This window comes from Diorhabda sublineata, chromosome 8 (assembly GCF_026230105.1).
Source record: "Diorhabda sublineata isolate icDioSubl1.1 chromosome 8, icDioSubl1.1, whole genome shotgun sequence".
Taxonomy (NCBI): Eukaryota; Metazoa; Arthropoda; class Insecta; order Coleoptera; family Chrysomelidae; genus Diorhabda; species Diorhabda sublineata.
In genome coordinates, this window is record NC_079481.1 from 9,278,617 (window position 1) to 9,297,448 (window position 18,832).

At 30.5% G+C, this 18,832-nt stretch overlaps 4 protein-coding genes across 6 annotated transcripts; all 4 read left to right on the forward strand.

Annotated features, from left to right (window-relative positions):
• Positions 1–91: 91 nt before the first annotated feature.
• On the forward strand, positions 92–8,472 carry LOC130447977 (ubiquitin-like modifier-activating enzyme 1). Of its 3 annotated transcripts, none has more exons than XM_056785071.1 (7): positions 92–159; positions 691–1,816; positions 2,078–2,312; positions 2,370–2,566; positions 3,165–3,947; positions 6,151–6,427; positions 6,485–8,472. In XM_056785071.1, the coding sequence occupies exons 2-7, from the start codon at positions 767–769 to the stop codon at positions 6,979–6,981; spliced, it is 3,039 nt and encodes a 1,012-aa protein (XP_056641049.1). In that variant the 5' UTR covers positions 92–159; positions 691–766; the 3' UTR covers positions 6,982–8,472. The 3 variants fall into 3 exon arrangements, with proteins under 3 accessions (XP_056641049.1, XP_056641051.1, XP_056641048.1); XM_056785073.1 differs by lacking the exon at positions 92–159 and adding an exon at positions 279–374; XM_056785070.1 differs by lacking the exon at positions 92–159 and having other exon boundaries at positions 302–1,816.
• Positions 8,473–8,938: 466 nt separating this feature from the next.
• On the forward strand, positions 8,939–11,548 carry LOC130447978 (protein MCM10 homolog). The gene is made up of 2 exons (XM_056785074.1): positions 8,939–9,778; positions 10,149–11,548. Exons 1-2 carry the CDS (start codon positions 9,032–9,034, stop codon positions 11,496–11,498), a joined length of 2,097 nt encoding a protein of 698 aa, XP_056641052.1. The 5' UTR covers positions 8,939–9,031; the 3' UTR covers positions 11,499–11,548.
• A 98-nt stretch (positions 11,549–11,646) lies between these two features.
• LOC130447979 (F-box only protein 28) lies at positions 11,647–13,345 on the forward strand. Its single transcript, XM_056785075.1, has 3 exons — positions 11,647–11,936; positions 12,013–12,261; positions 12,318–13,345. The coding sequence occupies exons 1-3, from the start codon at positions 11,841–11,843 to the stop codon at positions 13,152–13,154; spliced, it is 1,182 nt and encodes a 393-aa protein (XP_056641053.1). The 5' UTR covers positions 11,647–11,840; the 3' UTR covers positions 13,155–13,345.
• An 872-nt stretch (positions 13,346–14,217) lies between these two features.
• LOC130447980 (phospholipase A1 member A-like) lies at positions 14,218–16,395 on the forward strand. Its single transcript, XM_056785076.1, has 7 exons — positions 14,218–14,298; positions 14,589–14,715; positions 14,929–15,071; positions 15,379–15,624; positions 15,705–15,896; positions 15,947–16,121; positions 16,194–16,395. Exons 1-7 carry the CDS (start codon positions 14,229–14,231, stop codon positions 16,246–16,248), a joined length of 1,008 nt encoding a protein of 335 aa, XP_056641054.1. The 5' UTR covers positions 14,218–14,228; the 3' UTR covers positions 16,249–16,395.
• Positions 16,396–18,832: the final 2,437 nt, after the last annotated feature.

The following is an 18,832-nucleotide window of genomic DNA, read 5'->3' on the forward strand; positions in this document are numbered from 1 at the left end:
AGGATAACATAGGAAGACGACTGTCTGTCAACTTTTTTCATAGAATTCAGCGTTAACTTTGTTGTAGCGTGCACTAAGAATTAAGCATAAATCGATAGTCGATCAATTTTATGATGCAGGATCAATATTTAAACTACTGTTTTTATTTAAAACTCTGAGGTGCGTAATTTAAATAATAATGTATGAAATTTAAGAAATGGATCATTTTTATTAGCGCTTTTGCAAAATTGTAAACTTAGCTTAAGTTATAATCGCAAATAATGACATGTCATTTATACATAAATAAAAACTGTGTTAGTTTGACAATTCTGTTTTATCGTCCTTTATGTTATGTTACTCTAAAATTTCTAACCATACATTTTTCACATTTACAGGTAACGTAGTTTTCAGTATATCATCTCAAAATTTTATGTTATTATAATCTATAATTAATTTAGTTACTTTATTGAAATAATTAATATAGTAAAAATAAAATTTTAGTGTTGGTGTTAGTTAAATTTAACAATTTTCTGCGCATGATTTAGATTCTGCGTGACAAATCTCTTTCTTTGTCGTTTGTCCATCATTCCGTTCATTTTTTAGCCTACGTTTTACATGTTGTGCCGGTTAAAAAAGTGATTATATGATTGTTTTAAGCGATAATATATAAAAGCAGACTCATAAAATTGTGTCTTTGTGTCCGATGTCTAGTGCTGGAATACCAGAGAGTTCCATTGATCCTCCAACTAAGAAACGGAAGCTTGACTCAAATATAGCTACCCCTGAAATGGCGAATAATGAAGCTTCTGGATCATCAAACACTGCTGATATCGACGAAGGACTTTACTCGAGACAACTTTATGTTTTGGGACATGATGCTATGCGTCGTATGGCGAATAGTGATGTACTAATATCAGGATTAAGTGGTTTGGGAGTTGAAATTGCAAAAAATGTGATCCTCGGTGGTGTCAAATCAGTGACTCTTCATGATGAGGCTGTTTGCACTATTCAAGATTTGTCGTCTCAGTTTTATTTAACTGAAGCTGATATTGGAAAAAATCGTGCGGAAGCTTGCTGTAAACAACTCTCCGAACTCAACACTTATGTTCCAACTAAAGCTTATGTAGGTTCCCTTAACGAAGATTTCGTCAAGAAATTTAGTGTCGTAGTTTTAACTGTAAGTACCCGAGCTGAACAGCTACGTATCGGCGAATTAACACACGAAAATAACATTGCCTTAATCGTAGCCGACACTAAAGGCTTATTTTCTCAAATTTTTTGTGATTTCGGTAGTTCTTTCACAGTCGTCGATGTAAATGGAGAATCTCCGGTATCGGCGATGATAGCAGATATATCTAGTGATGTAGAAAGTATAGTTACTTGTATTGATGACACGAGACACGGTATGGAAGATGGGGATTATGTTACTTTCTCAGAAGTGCAAGGCATGACGGAACTAAATAACTGTGAGCCAATTAAAATCAAAGTTTTGGGACCTTACACTTTCAGTATCGGTGATACTAGTAAATTTTCAAAATACGTCCGAGGTGGAATTGTAACTCAAGTTAAAATGCCCAAACAACTTCAGTTTAAATCGTTCAAGGATTCCTTACAAAATCCTGAATTTGTTATCGTGGATTATACTAAAATGGATCAAATGGTTCAACTTCATTTAGCTTTTACTGCTTTACACCAATTTGTTGAGAAGAATGGTAGATTACCGAAGCCTTGGAATGACGAAGACGCCGCAGAGTTTGTTATTTTAGCCAAGGCTCTCGCTTCTAATGGTGACTCCAATACCGAAATCGATTGTGATTTACTCGAAACTTTTGCCAAGGTAATGTAGTTTTTTAATTATACTCCTTTTGTTTTTGATTGGTAAAATCGCTAAAAACTTAATTTTCTTGTTATAAAGTGCAATTATTGCTGTCGTAAATCAAAGTTATATTCAACACGTTGAATGCTAAACAATTTTCACAATTTTATATGATTTAAAATTAAAAAATTTAAATTCTTTTGTACAATATGACTAATGATTAAAAACCCGTTTGTATCTAATAATAATAAATTATTCCTTTTCTTTATACTTATTTCCCAGATATCATCTGGTGATTTAAACCCTATGAATGCCACTGTTGGTGGTATAGTGGCCCAAGAAGTGATGAAAGCCTGTTCTGGTAAATTCCATCCGATTTATCAATGGATGTACTTTGATGCTATCGAATGCTTACCAAAAGATAAAACAGAAATTACAGAACAATTGTCAGCACCTAAAGGTACCAGATACGATGGACAAATAGCCGTATTTGGATCAGAATTTCAGAAAAAACTCGGTAAATAGAATTCAATTGGGATAAACTCGATTTGTTATTACATTTTTTTAAATTTAGCACAATTGAAGTACTTTGTTGTTGGAGCCGGTGCTATAGGATGTGAACTGTTGAAAAATTTTGCTATGATGGGAATAGGAACAGAAGGACAAGTTACTGTTACAGATATGGATCTAATTGAGAAATCTAATTTGAATAGACAGTTTCTGTTTAGACCTCACAATGTTCAACAATCGAAATCTGCTACGGCTGCAAAGGTATGTACCATTTAAATTGTTTTTGTGTGTTTTTAACCTCAAAATTGATTTAGTAACTTGCTAACTTTCCTCTCGAATTTTAATAAAAATTTTATCTTCACCTCAATTCATAAAATGAAGTTTTTCATTGCATTTTTGATAGTTTTTGCTAGAATTTCATTAAAATTTTTTGTCTATGGTCCTTTATATATTAAAAAAAACGACTTCTATTTGTTGAATCTATTGGACATCATCAGTAAATTCATGATTTTTCTGAATCTTTTTTTTCAAATATTAACAAAAATCTTGTTCAGTCACATATCTAAAGTTATAAAATGATAATAAATTTGTGATTCATTCCAAATTCATAATTTTTTGTCTCCTTATCCATTTTTTACAAAATTTAACTTTTCTAAACACCTGATGACTTGAAATGAAGATTTTTCTCAGGTTTTTTGTTTGACATTTTCTACAAATTTTCTTCCTCTCGAATTCTTATAATCGTTTCTATAACTGAGTTCATAAAATGGAATTTTTTTTTCATCTCTTTCACAACATTTTCTTCATTTTTCTGTTTTTTATTTTAACGATTTTTTATCAAAATAAAAAATATGTGTAGGTCATAAAGAAAATGAACCCGGATATAAATATCGTAGCTCACGAAAATAGAGTTGGACCCGAAACTGAAAACGTCTACAACGACGATTTCTTCGAAAATTTGGACGGCGTCGCCAACGCTCTGGATAACGTAGACGCTAGAATTTACATGGATAGAAGATGCGTCTATTATCGTAAACCTCTGTTAGAATCTGGCACGCTCGGTACTAAGGGTAACACACAGGTCGTGGTACCTTTCCTTTCGGAATCGTACAGTTCCTCTCAAGATCCCCCCGAAAAGAGCATTCCGATTTGTACTTTAAAGAACTTCCCCAACGCCATCGAACACACTCTGCAATGGGCCAGAGATATGTTTGAAGGTTTATTCAAACAGAACGCCGAAAACGCTTCTCAATATTTAACTGATCCAGATTTCATTGATAGAACTCTTAAATTACCCGGTGTACAACCCTTGGAGGTATTGGAATCCGTTAAATCGGCTTTGATCGACGAAAGACCGAAAGATTTCGACGATTGCGTAGCTTGGGCGCGCAACCATTGGCAAGAACAGTATTCCAATCAAATAAGGCAGCTTTTGTTCAATTTCCCACCAGATCAATTGACCAGTACGGGACAATTGTTTTGGTCGGGACCGAAGAGATGTCCTGAACCGCTCACCTTTGATGTGAACAATCCTTTACATTTGGATTATGTTGTGGCAGCTGCTAATTTGAAAGCTGCCGTATATGGTATACCTTCCAATAGAAACAGGGATTATGTCGCTCGAGTTGTTGAAAAAGTCAAAGTGAGTATGGAATTTTTTTTATAAAATTTATTAAAGTGAGGTTAAGATACGATAGTTCTTTTTTCTAATTTTACATCTTATGGTGATACAAATGCTTCCGATTGTCTCTTGACGTAAAATGAAATATTTTTTTAATATTTTTTGTAGTTTTTTTATACAAATTTTGTGTGTTCATCTTATTGAAGATTTTGTAAATTTTATCAAAAATTCTATATTTTGTCATTTTTCTTGTAATTTTTATTCAAATTTTGTCTAATCTTTATTCTAAAAGTCTTTTCTTTGTATTTTTGATAGTGTCTACAAGTTTATCATTTTTCTTTGTGGATGAGGACTTGAAATGAAAACTTTTCTATATTATTTTTCAGATTACTTGTAAATTTTTTTCATTTTTTTGTTTTCTTCCCTAAATTTTAACCCTAATTTTCTTGTGTTTACCTGAATTGATAATATGAAACTTTTCTTCACATTTTTGATAGTTTTTGAAGGTACTTTGTTCAAATTTTACCAAATAGTTTGTTTATGTCTGAAAAATGAAACTTTTTTGGAAATACTTGATTTTTTATATCTTCTCATCAAGTGTTAACAAAAATCTTGTTTAGTCATGTACCTGAGGTTATATAATAAAAAATATTTGAAATTAAATTACAACTGTAACATTTTTTGGTCGATTTCTTTCATTTTTTTTTTATTTATTTTGATACCGATTGACTTGTAATGTAGACCTTTCTCTGGCAATTTGATATATTTTGCATACTTCTTGATTTTTTTTATTTTCTTTTTCAAAATTTAATGAAAATTTCTTGTTGGTTATCTACTTGAAGTTATAAAATGAAAATTTGTCATTTTTCTTCGCATTTTAATACTTTTTTAATAAATTTTGCTTATCCAGACACCCGGTGGTTTGTAAAGAAGACTTTTATTCATTATTTTTCCACATTTATTGCATATTTTACTGTTTTTCCACATTTATTGTATATTTTATTATTTTTGGTTTACAACAAAAATCTCATCTGGTTAAGTCAATGAAACTTTTTATGACATTTATTTTTATGAATTGTTGTCATTTGCAATTTTTTTCGACAGACTCTTCTAATTTTGTTTCTTCTTAAAGTTTATCAAAAATATTGTTCAGTCATTCTCTCGAGCTAAAGTAAAATGAAAACTTTGTCATTTTATTTATGTTTTCCCCTAAAATCTTGTTTAACTACCTTTTTGAGATTATTAAATAAAAACTTTTCCTTTTTTATTGCCTTTTCGTCAATTTCAATGATATTTTACATTTGTACTTAAAATTTTATTGTGAGATATTTTCTGTAGTTTTCTTTTTCTCTCTCTCAAATTTTGATCAAAATTTTGATTTTTCCTGCTCCTGGAAGGTTTTTCCTTGTTTTTTGATGTTTCCAGTGAAATTGTTATTTTTTTGTTGGTTTTTGTCTTATGTTTACTAAAATTTTGTTCGATTATCTTCTCGAGATTACTAAATGACATTTTCTATGGTTTTCCGTGCTTTTCCTCCAATCGTAACCAATTCTGTATGATCAAGTACCTGAGGTTTTGAATACTTTTCAATTTTTTCGTTATTTTCTTTAAATTTTAACAAAAATGTTGATATTTCGTGCTCCTGGGGTCATAAGAACAAAGTTATCCCTTGTTTTTTGATATTTCAAGTGAAATTTCTATTTTTTGTTGGTTTTTATCTTATGTTATGACATTTTCTTCAATTTCACATGTTTTTCTGTGCTTCTCCTCCAATTTTTACCAAACCTTGTATGATCAAGTATCTGAGGTTTTAACGTGCAGATTTTCCTCTGGTTTTTGAAGTTTCTTTTGAATAGTTTTCAATTTTTTTGTTATTTTCTTTAAATTTCAACAGAAATTTTGATTTTTCACGTTCCTAGGATCATAAGATCAAAGTTTTTCTCTGTTTTTTGATAATTTAAATAAAATGTTGACCAAAATCTAGTTCTAATATCTCTTATAGGCTATAAAATGGAAACTTTTTTGCCTCTCCTCTATTAAATTTGCAAATAAATTTTATTTCTTCATTTTTTTGTCCTCTTCCTCTAATTTCAATAAAATTTTGTTGAATTCCAATTTATTTTATGACAATTTTAGGTTCTATTAATTTTTTCGTCCTAGGAATTTTATTGTTTTTTTGATTCTAATTAAATGAATTTAATAAATGAAATTATCAAAATTCTAGGTACCGGAATTCGTACCGAAATCAGGTGTGAAAATAGCGGAAACCGATTCTCAATTAGCAATGAACGGTAGCAACGTCGATTTGGATCGAGTAACTCAAATCAAAGAAGAATTACCATCATCCGAAGAATTGGGCGGATTACGTCTCACCCCGTTAGAATTCGAAAAAGACGACGACACCAATTTCCACATGGATTTCATAGTGGCGGCTTCGAATTTGAGAGCTGCCAATTACAAAATCCCCTCAGCCGATAGACACAAATCCAAATTGATAGCTGGTTAGTAACTCGAAATGTCAAACTTTGACATTTTTTTTTAATTTATCAAATTTTTAGGTAAAATTATCCCGGCAATAGCGACGACGACTTCGGTGGTGGCGGGTTTGGTTTGTTTGGAACTGTACAAACTGGCTAGAGGCATCGAAAGTTTGGAACCGTTCAAAAACGGTTTCGTGAATTTGGCTTTGCCGTTTTTCGGTTTTTCCGAGCCGATAGCGGCACCGAAAATGGAATATTCCGGTAACGAATGGACACTTTGGGATCGATTCGAAGTCCAAGGGGAAATGACACTGCGCGAATTTTTGGAATATTTCAAAGAGAAACACGGTCTCGAGATAACGATGTTATCTCAAGGTGTTTGTATGTTGTATTCGTTCTTCATGGCTAAAGCTAAAGCTCAAGAACGTTTCGGATTGACCATGTCCGAAGTGGTTAGAAGGGTATCGAAGAAGAAGTTGGAGCCGCACGTCAAGGCGTTGGTGTTCGAATTGTGTTGTAACGACGCGAACGGCGAGGACGTCGAAGTACCGTACGTTAAATATAATTTGTGTTGAATGAAATAAATAAAAAACGAAAAAAAAAAAATAGAAAAAATGAAATTTTGGATCAGTTTCGGGGTCGAAAGAAAATTTTGTAAATTTAGAATATTTCGGATTGTTTTTTCACTATTTCTTATTAAAATAAAGTTTTTTGGTGTTTATGTTTTTTTCCATTTAATGCATTTATTATTAATTAATTGTTGGTGAATAATTGGCGGACTAGAAAACTCTAAGTGTGATCGTTTTCAAATTTGAAAAATGTTTTCCTCCTATTTTTTTGACATTTTTTGAGTTTTGTTTTAAATCCATTGAATTGAAGTTTTTCTGTACTTTTACATTTGGTTTTGTTTTAATCCTAATTTTTTAGTTAGTTTTTGACATTTTTTTGTATCTTCATTGTCATTTTTATATCATTTTCCACCAATGTTATCAAAAATTTTGTTTATTCTTGCTCCTGGGTCCATAAAATCAAAGTTTTCTCCAGTTTTTTGACATTTTGGAGAGGAAATACTCTTTTTGGTAGCCCTTAATTTATAAAACATAAGTTTTTCTTTGTTTTTTGAATTTGCACTCTTATTTTTTTATCATTCTATTCAAATTTGAACAAAACTGTTATTTTTTCGTGCTCCTTGGTTCATAAAACCAAGTTTTTCTTAATTTATTTACATCCTTTTGAATTTTCATCTTAATTTTTTTATTTTCCTAAAATTGTAACAAAAATCTCGTTTTTTCTCACTCACGAATACATAATTTCTGACATTTAAAGTTGGTTTATGTTTTCCACTAAAATTTTGTTCGATAACCTTCTTGAGTTCAACGATTTTTTCTTTTTTTTGCTTTCATTCATTTTTATCACTTTTTTGTCATTTTGTTCAAATTTTATCATAATTTTTAATTGTTTCTGCTACTGAGATCCTGAAATAGAAATTTTTGATATTCTCTGCAATTTTGTGTCATTTTTCTCCACTTTTACCAAAAAACCTTGTGCCATCACTTTCTTCTTTACTCTCCAAGTAAAAGAAAAACTTTTTTAATTTATGTGTTTTCCTGCTGAAATCTTCTCCATTGACGTTTTATTTAAATTCCATAGATTTTTAATCATATTTCAAGCCTCACGAAGAGTTTTTTTAAGTTCGCCTCATCATATATCAAAATAATTTAACATAATGAATGAGAACGTCATCTTATTAACAGCATAATTTGAAAAAAAAAATACAAATTTCAGTTGGATGTGAAAATATTTTACCAAGAAACTGATCTATGTACGACTGGACATTGTGATCTTTTGAATTATTTAATAAACGATGCGATTTAATCTAATTTCGAACCAGATTATAAATAAGATGATGTTTAGCATTTAAATGCGTTGATGCAATATATATATTAACTTTGTAGGGATTCTCGTTATTTATATATGAAATGAACAAAAAAATGTAGTTCGCAAGGTAACAGTTATTATTTTCTTAAATATTTTCATGTGTGAAATTAAAATTAATATTTACAAAAGTGTTTGTTCATTTCTCCTTCACCTATCCAATATCCATTCCCAAAAATTATAGAAGCCGGATCTGTATTTTTACTTCAATTTAAAAGCAGTATGTAATAATAGCTGTATACTCAAAAAAAAGAATCTACAAATTAATCTTAAAAAAGAAGAGTTTGATAGTTGTCAAAATATTGTTTATTTATATCTTCAAAAGTGATTATTTTATTAATGTTTGTGCTGTAATTATCTTTTCGATTGCATAATTTCTTAAATAAATGATTTCGTACATATAAGTGAAACATGTCTCGAATATCATATATTTTATATATATACATATAATATATATCAGAAATTGCTATGGAAAATATACTCCTATTCAACTTACGACGAGATCGACACAAACATAATAGTAAGTACAAATGAAATATTTTCAACTTAATCGCATTTAAAGTGAAATTATTTAAGTTTGCTATCCTGATTATAAATATATAAATGTCATTTAATGACAAATATATTGGCGGGAACTCTTTTGTTATTCTTTGTAATAAAATGTAATTTCGTCAAATCAACAATTTAACGATGAGCGAAACACACGATCCATTAGATTTGTTGCTATTGGCAGCAAATGAAGAACTTGAGGTACCCAATAAACAGAAAATTTTACAAGAAACTGATTTATTTTGTAAAGAAACAAATTTACCAAGTTCCGGTCAAATTAAAACTTCAAATAAAAGTTTATTACACAACGGAGATACAGATTCTTCAGATGACGAAGATAGAAGAAACTGGGAAGACAAGAAATACCTCGAAAGTGGTCGTGAAATAAAAAAAATATTAGACGTTCATACTAAAATAGGTACCAAGACGAATAGATTATCTCGAGTATCAGACTGGAAGAAACCTCCTCATAAAATCTCAAATATAGTTCAAAGTTCGAATAATGAAGCTACAAAAATTGACGTATACACGGATCCTATATTTGGTTTACGTATTATCAACCCTCTGGTATCTTCAGCAGTTTTAAGAGATCGTATGATAGGACGTGAAGCCGTACATTTCAATAAGTTGAATCGATTTTTAGAAATAAAATCACAAGATAAAGATTGGGTCATAGCTGGTGTTATAGTTCATAAAAGTGCCCCTAAAACTTCACAAAAAGGCAATCAATTCAGCGTATGGACTTTGAGTGATTTAAAAGATGATATTAAAACTGTGGCAGTCTTTCTCTTCAGTGGAGCTCATAAACAACTTTGGAAAACAACTGTTGGTACAGTCGTGGGGCTACTCAATCCTAATGTATTAGATAAGAAAGACGGTAAAGATGAGGTAGGGACAATTATATTTATATATATTTTTTTCGGTATTTAATCAACAAGTGCAATTTTTTTGATTATTTATTATTCTTCATTTTAATGAATTCTAACAGGAAGGAATGAGCTCTAAATTTCTTACGTCAAAGATTTATTGCCCAGTAGTAAAGTTTGTCATGTTTGTATTTACTAGATAGGCTTTCATCGCCTTTTTTCTACAAGATTATGTTGAAAAATGGGAATGATTATGAAAAGAAAAATGATTTGTTTCTGTGTTATATCTGAAATTTTTCGAATATCCCTCGTATAACGATAATTTTTGGTTGTGGAGTTGTTGGTTTTCAAAATGAAGTCCTTTATTAGGTTTATTGTTTTTTTTGTTGCAGGCTAGTCTTAGTATAATGAATGCGCAAAAAGTAATGATTTTTGGACAGTCGAAAGATTTTGGAACTTGTAAAAGTGTAAAAAAAAACGGTGATAAATGTAATTCAATAGTAAATACAAGTAGATGCGAATACTGCATTTACCACATTAAACAAGAGTATCAAAAATGTAGCGGAAGATCAGATTTACAATCGTCTTTTACCGGTAAAGGTCTCACTGCACTCAGAAATAAAGTACTTGGTAAAAACGAGGTTTTTTACGCTGGAAAGTCGTATATGGCAGTTCCCGCTAAGAGGAGCTCTAAATTAGAAAATAAAGATAACACTCGATTGAATAATTTGAGTGGAAAGTGTAGCGTACAGAATCCTGTGAAAGCAAATTTTAAAAAGAAAGGTAACGCTGCGAGATTGGAAATATCCCAAACGCAAAGATTGAATGACATTAGATTATTACAAAAATTGAATGGTACTAAAGATGTAACTGAAAATAAAAATGTCCAAGCCAAACATTCCGCTCATATAACTGTAGAAGACGCTAAAAACCTGGCTACTTCAGTTTTAAGCCAATTAAAAGAAAAAAATCGACAAAAACAAATAGATGAGAAACAAATTGAATCAAAGTCGCAAAAATTTGACGTTAGTAATAAAATTCCGATGTTAACAGGTTTCGAAACTGGTTCTATAGATTTAAGTAAATCTGTAGCACCGAGAAGCATACAAAAAGCCAAATTAAACGCTATAAAATTAATCCAAAAAATAGGTCCGATAAAAAAAGCGGATCCGAATAATATACGAGGGACAGGAATAAAAAGGGCCATCGAAGACAATAAAATAGAAAATGATAGTAAAAAAATAAAAATAGACGATAATCCTTTCACTTCAGAACGATTTAAAAAAATAATGGCAGCCGGTTCTTCCCATCAAGAATTAATAGCTGCTCGAGAAGAAGAAGAGAAAGATAAATATTTTCATAAATTAGAAATGAAGGAAAAAATGGAAGAGAAGATGATTAGTACGCACAAAGTGGCGTGTAAAGCGGTGAAATGTCTTGAATGCAAATACGTCAGTTTTTCAGCTTCTGATTTTTGTAAATCTGAGAGACATCAACTGAAAGTTTTCGACGCCTTCAAGAGATTTTTCAAATGTGGTGATTGTCAAAATAGGACGGTAAGTTTGGAGATCGTACCCTTGAAAGCGTGTAATAACTGCGGGGGGTCCAATTGGCAGAAAACTGGTATGATGAAAGAAAAAATAGCCACGGCTACACCTAAATTATCGATAAGAGGGGGAGAACAAACTTTCACAAATTCCGTTGTGACAGACGCAAATTTAGATTTGTTAGTGCCGGAATAATATTTTAACATTTTTGATTATATTATTGTACAAATAAATATTTTATTATCTAACGTATTATTTTTTTTTTCGTGATTCATTTTCATGATGTTTTATAAGCCGGACCTGTTTTTATTACCTTGAAGATAGCTACAAATATATATAGTATACGTGAAAGGTTATATCGTGACGTTTCTAATAAAAAAGAAGAATTAGCTAAAAATATCGATTTTCATAATAAAAATATTTGTTTAATAATTGAATAACGTGAAGATGTTCTACTGCATTTGTATTAGTATTTAGTGAATTTAGACTTTGAAAAATAAACTTTGAAACAAATACTCGAAAATTATTGTGTAAAACATGTCCCAGATATCATACATATTATGTATTCCGGAGATTGCACTGGAAAAAATATTTTCATTTTTAACTTATGACGAGATCGCTAAAAACAGAATTGTGAGTGATATTTAATAACTTTATTACACAATATACTTTTCATTTTTTTGTTATTGTGAAAATAATGATATTTTAGGTTTGCAAAACGTTCAATGATGTAGGAAGTAAACTTCTTTCTCGCAGTTTTTACCAATTAGAAAAACGGCATGCAGCTATTCACAAGAGATTTAAATCGCTTCTTCCTCGAAGGGAATCTGAAAGAAAATCCCATCCGCTCTCTAGACACTGTGATATACTTCAAGCTGTGGAGACGAGATTAAGCATGTTAAGCATGACTTATAAAAAGTATATAGAAAGTAATATGTTGTGTTTCATACCGGGAAAGGTAAGTATTTTTTTTTTAATATTGTATAATTTAAATTTGTTAAATTTATGTGACAGGTACTGGATGAGATAAAAGGTCTGTTAAAATTGGTGGAAACCAATCAAAATCCCCCTAGAACCCACCAACTTTTACAAGAATTAAGAGATTTGAGTAGCATGGCGATGGAGCATTTTGATGAACACATTTTACCACGTCTACAAGAACAAGTTGATCTTCGATCAGGTGATATTTCGTACAGTACCGCGGCATCCGGATCCAAAACCTCGAGGTTTATATTCGCACACAATTCGCTCTCGAATGAAATTCGAAAAGTGAAAAAACAGAGTAAATCGCACAAATACCATATCTCCTACTTGGCTCAAAGCACTCAAAAATTAACTCAAAAACTAAAGAAACAAAATAAACACATGAAAACGCAATTTTTGAAAATACAAGAACAAGCGAATAAAATCCAAGAACAGAATACTAAGATAAGAGAACAAGAAGCCGCCCTGGCGGAAATGAAGAAACACATTGAAGAATGGGACCAGAAACATAAAGATCTACATACCGAATTGGTGCGCGCCAAAGAAGATTTCATGTCTATTGGAGCGCGAGAAAAGACACCAATCGTTCAACAAAAATTATATAAACCCCATAGAACTCCCGTATTATCGACGTATTTAGATTTGGAGAGGAAACGGAAAGGGACCACCTCGAATGATGTACCGGTGAAGCAAATTAAGACAGATGATAAAGATGTGCGTTTTAAAAACGAAATATCCGATGACGATGATTGCGGATCTAAATTCACTCGTAGTAAGTTTGGTCAAATCGTGGCTTCTTTACTTCTCAGTCAGCCGATTAATTCGAAGAATAGGAAGAGGAAGATGCAAGAAGATTTAGATTTATAGGAAAAAAATAAGATTTTAATTTTTTTTTATATATATAACTATATATAATATGAATAATATTGAAATAAATGATAATAAATTACCTTAAAATGGATTTAATAAAAAATAATTAAATTGAGTTCGAAATTTTTTTTCGCCAGGTATATATTAAGTAATATCGTTGATTGCAAATAAATAATAATAAAAAATAATTTATTTGTTTTATTTCGTAACTAATTCCAATTGATTTTTTAATAATAGAGAGTATGCGATTACAACAAAAAAAGTGAGGTTAGATTGTTTAACCATAGAATTAATATTAAAGATGGTGTAAACGTCATATAGTTATACTATCTATTTATTTATGTTTGCTATTAAAATCGAAACGTATTAAGCCGAGCATATATGATCCTTGAGAATACAAGAAGTACATTAAGAGGCTACAGTAAATGTTTTCCGAGAATACATCAAAACATATTTTATTTTTAATACAGTTAATTTTGGTTAGGTTAAGCAAAAAAAAATTAAATTTCTATTTCTGATACAGAATTTTTTGATATTCATTTATAACATCAATCAAAAATTTTTCTCTTCTCTATAGTTAAGAATATTTTTTCAAATGAAGTATTTTTTCCCTATTTCTACGATTATAGCTTAATAAACAATTCAGTAAAGTCGATCAGTTAAATAGTCGATTGAATCAAGCTGTTACAGTATTACTTTTCATCTGAGATACACGTACGTGTTCTGCGCGCTCTTTTTATTACCTACAATGGCCCACGTTATCTGAAACCTGTATAATTTCGCTACATTTAGTCCAGCCGAACGTGTAGTAAGGTGGGTAGATGCCGAGTTCTGAAAGATTTGAAGTACACTACAAATTTATTACGACTACGAGGTTTGTTGTTTCGAATTTCCCCGTATATTATTATATTCTGCATCATTTACCATTTTGAGATAGAAATCTCAATGTTAGTACAATTAGAATTTAATTTAATGACCTAATACGTAAACACAGGAAATACAAATATTTATTTGAAATAATTTCGTGAAAAATATTGTCATTTGGTCGTATGTAATTAGATCGTTTGTGACATGAATACGATTGCAACAATTGCTGGTTTAGCGTTGGCTTCGGCGGCAACAGCGGCTATGATAATCATGGGTGAGTTAATGTATTTAGAAAATCGCGGCTAGTTAATTTTTGTTACGATCTATTAATTCCATTTTCTATATATGAATTACCATATAAATTTATTATTTCGTGATGATTTGTCTTAATTTTAAATCTCCTGATTCTCCACATACCTATATAGTTTAGAAATAACTGGATACGTAATTAGAATACCCATGCGGAAACAGAGTTTAAATCAAAACAAATCGTCTCGAAATATATAAAAAAAACGCGAGAAGTGAAAAGTTATTTATTGTTCGTTTAGTTACGTAATTTTTTAGCTATAGCCGATGGAAAAACAATTTCTAACTCGACAAAAATTTCGTACTTACAATTTGGCGATAATTCTAATCAAGAATCATTGATCGATCCTCATGGACCTGTCGTTCAATTTATTTTATTCACCAAGTATGTAATTCTCTACTATATTTATCGATATAAACTTACCGCAACGTGTGTACCAACCATAACGTCAAAACTTGTGTATAATCATCATTACATTCGATTCGCAATAGGGAAATTGAAATAAATACACGAAACAATTATTCGAATTTTATTTTTTCTTACCAGATTTTAAATATCGCTGGTACTATTAACAATTAGAAATATTCGGAATTTTAGGAATAATTCAGCGGTAAATTTGAAAATAGGTGATGATGATAAACTTAAACATTCTGGATTGAACGTTACGAATCCAACTAAAATAATAATTCACGGATTTACCAGTAGCGTTAAAGATGTAGTGTTCACCCTATTAAAAACTGGTGAGTTTTCAAACTTATAACTAAAATTCAAATACGAGGGTAGACGATAAATAAATTCTTTCAATTTTGAGTGAATAGTGTTCTTTCGTTCATATTTGATAGTACGTGAATTGGAATTACCCTCGTACGATTTAGCTACTCTATTTCTTGCCTTATCACGTAAATAAATAATTCTGCAGATAAAAATTTGTTTAATTCCGGAAGATGTTATGAAAATTTTTATTTTATTTTTTTAAAAACTCCCTTTATAAAACTGATACTTTCATTCAACAAATTATGGACTTATTGATGAGTCCCGGTATTTTAGCTTATCTCGATAGCGGGGATTACAACGTCATCGGTATGGACTGGTCTCAGTTATGCAATTTTGAATACATCACCGCAATGAGTGGAGTTAGAGAGGCTGGACAATTTTTAGCAAATTTTATAAAATGGTTGCGATCTAAGGGAGTTTCTTTGGAAGATATTCATTTAGTGGGGCACAGTATGGGAGCTCACGTCGCCGGCGTAGGTGGTGCTAGATTAAAAAATGGAAAAGTCGGAAGAATTACGGGCAAGTAGGGTTCAAATCGATATCCAACAAATTTTTTATCAAAAGAGACGATTTATCATGAAAATAATATTTATTTACAGGTTTAGATCCAGCTAAGCCAGGATACAGAGATAACAGGTTAGATAATAAGTTGGATCCTTCAGATGCCTTATTAGTCGAAGGATTACACACGTTTGTGTATGTATTAGGTTTAGCGGAAACTGTTGGTCACGTGGATTTTTATCCGAATGGCGGACTACTTCAACCCGGTTGTCCGGAACTGAATAATTTTTGTGAGTCATAAAAAGTTCTGTATCCCACTGTATGTAAAGACTTTTTTTAGGGACAATAGGAGAAAGTTTGTTATGTAACCACGGTCGCGCTTATTATTTATTCGCGGAAGCTATTAAAAACCATCGAGCTTTCAAAAGTACTAAATGTAGTACTATTCAAGATGCAATTTTTTCTAAATGCGTCGAAAAGTCGGATATTTATATGGGTCAACCTGAAACTTATAGGTAGGAGACAAACTATGATATATCATCAATTTTCAAATAGAAAAATGTTACAGAAATATTTTTTTGTTCCAGCGGAAGAGGCATATATTATTTTAAAACCAGGAGTAATTTCCCATACACTTTATAAACAAATATGTTATTTCCGTAATTTATTTGTGCCACATTTTCCCAAGTTTAAGTTTTAAACTGAATCTTTTGTTCAAGAACGCAAAGGATTCAATTATCTATTACCATTGTAATTTTCATCCAGACATTAAACAAGAAAAAAATTAAAGTATATTTTTCAATTCTTTACCCTAACTTTTTAAAACCACAATGGAAACATGTAAATATTCGAGAATTACAATTAAATGGATATTACGTGAAGAAATTCCACAAATGACACACAAACCCTACGCAATGTTCGAAGTGTTTTCCACCCATACGTGAATTTCCTTGGAACTCCTGTAGACGGACGACCTTGGGCTCTAGGTACCTTTTATGTCGTCTTAATCGTGTTCAGCGATTTCGAAAACCCCCAGGATGTATATATTACACCAATTTCCGCAACGAATATCTACGGTGCTTTACAAGACCACATATCATCACCGTAGTCGTGATTAAATTAAATTTATTATCGGCAATATTTTCAATACATTTTTCAAGCATTCGAGATAGACTTATCAAAATACTTTTTCCCTCGCATAAATGAGATTTTAATTTCTTATTCATAATTTTTGTTCACAAAGTTTCCCTTCTATCTAATCCAATTTGTTGCATGTTATTTAGTAAATTCAGAATACATGAATGTTATTGATAACCCCGTAAATATCTCTGACAAATTGACTAATATACAATCACAAGGATGTAAAGTCAGTCCTCAGACTAACCATATAAATTTGTCAACATTATACTTACATCCTCCAATAATCTAAAATTCTAGGTAATAGAGGAGAAAGTTGGAAATAATTGTTTTTATTGATATTTGCATAGTTCAATAACTGACAGAGAGTACAACTAAATCTCAACTTCAATAGCCTGTCTACATCGATTTGCTGTGTCGACTAAAATATGCATAGATATCGGGTAGACAAAAAAATTTCAAATTAAATGTGTTGGTTCCAAGCTAATATTTTAGATTTTTTTATAATTGTTATGGGAAGACAATTTTGGATGACTTTACCCGGAATTTCTAGAGCACTTCTGATTTTGATTGCGTGGGTCATGCCGTATCAAACATGAGACTTCAACGAGTGACTCATAAGGAAGTACTAAAATACATAATCATTTAATATTTGAATAGACCAGAATAATTGCAAATAGCACATTTCTTGGAAAAATGGATCCTCATGTTTCCGGTAAATTTAGGTTTACAGTTATATCATACATGATAAGTTATTAATTATACATTAATGACGCCTAAATTTGTCTAATTTTCATACTTATTATTCACCTAACGTCAAAATAAAAGTTACATTGGAGTTAAAACAGCGTAACTACCGCCACCTGTGAGAGAGTAGTCCAAAATCATTATTTAAAGTAGGAATTAAAAGGAAGGGATCTAAATGAAACAGTATCGTTTTAATTTTATCAAATGCTACAAGTGAAATATTTTTTAGTTTTTACTAGTATAACACAAGCACTGTAATAAATAATATTTTAATGTTGATATTGTACACGTCTAAAAATAATAAATAATTACTGTATAAAATACAAAGAAAAATAGTTTAAATCATTTTTAATGAGCTACAAAAATAAGTGGAACAAAATAGTCTTGATAAACTATTATACATGAAATTATTTATACAGGGTACGTTTGTTGTGAAATAAAAATATAACATTAATAATTAATAGATACTGAACAATTTAAACTTTTTCTCGCGTTAATAACTAACAATGTGTATATCACTCACAGAACAAAAAGTTGTTATAGCAGCGCCATGGTGGTACTAGTTGTGACTAAATCATTTTTTTTAATAGTAGTTATACGAGGTGTAATTGAAATTTTTTACATGTTTTAGATACGGGGCAGAATTTTTTTTCCTATATTTAATAGCAAAAAAAAAATAGAATTTTTGAGTTTTGTATACAACATTCGAAATTCACAGTATTATAAAAGATCTATATATCCAATTTATTATAGCGTCCTATACATAGTTGATTATACAATTTATTATTAAGATACCAGGGGATGTAGAAAAATACTAACCCCGCTAGTTCAAATTATTTAATGTATATATGTATAATACTTACAGTACGTCCATAAAAACAATTTTTCGTTATAAACATACAAGGTGAAACATGATTGTTTTAGTTTTTTTTTATAATAGAAATGTTATTGAATACTGGGTGTTCAAAAGTTAGCTAAATAAGATTGTTGATGATTTTGGGATATTTAAATCAATTGATAGAGAACCAAAACAAAAAAAAATTCAAACAAAAAAATTTTTATGCGAATTTTTGTTTATTTCGATTAAATTTGATATACTTCAAAAGAAATTAAATTTATGATCGTACTGTAAAAAATTTAATATTATTATTACTACAGATAAGATATACGAGGTATGATAATTAAGTAATTTTTTTTATGTACACTTGATGATAGTGGAATAACGAAATTTCTACCTTATAATGTGGTAACTCTATTCTATTTAAACATAATTTTCAAATTTCAAAAAATCAGAAAACATATAGCCACTCGTATTATAACGAGTCTAGGAGTCTACTAGACA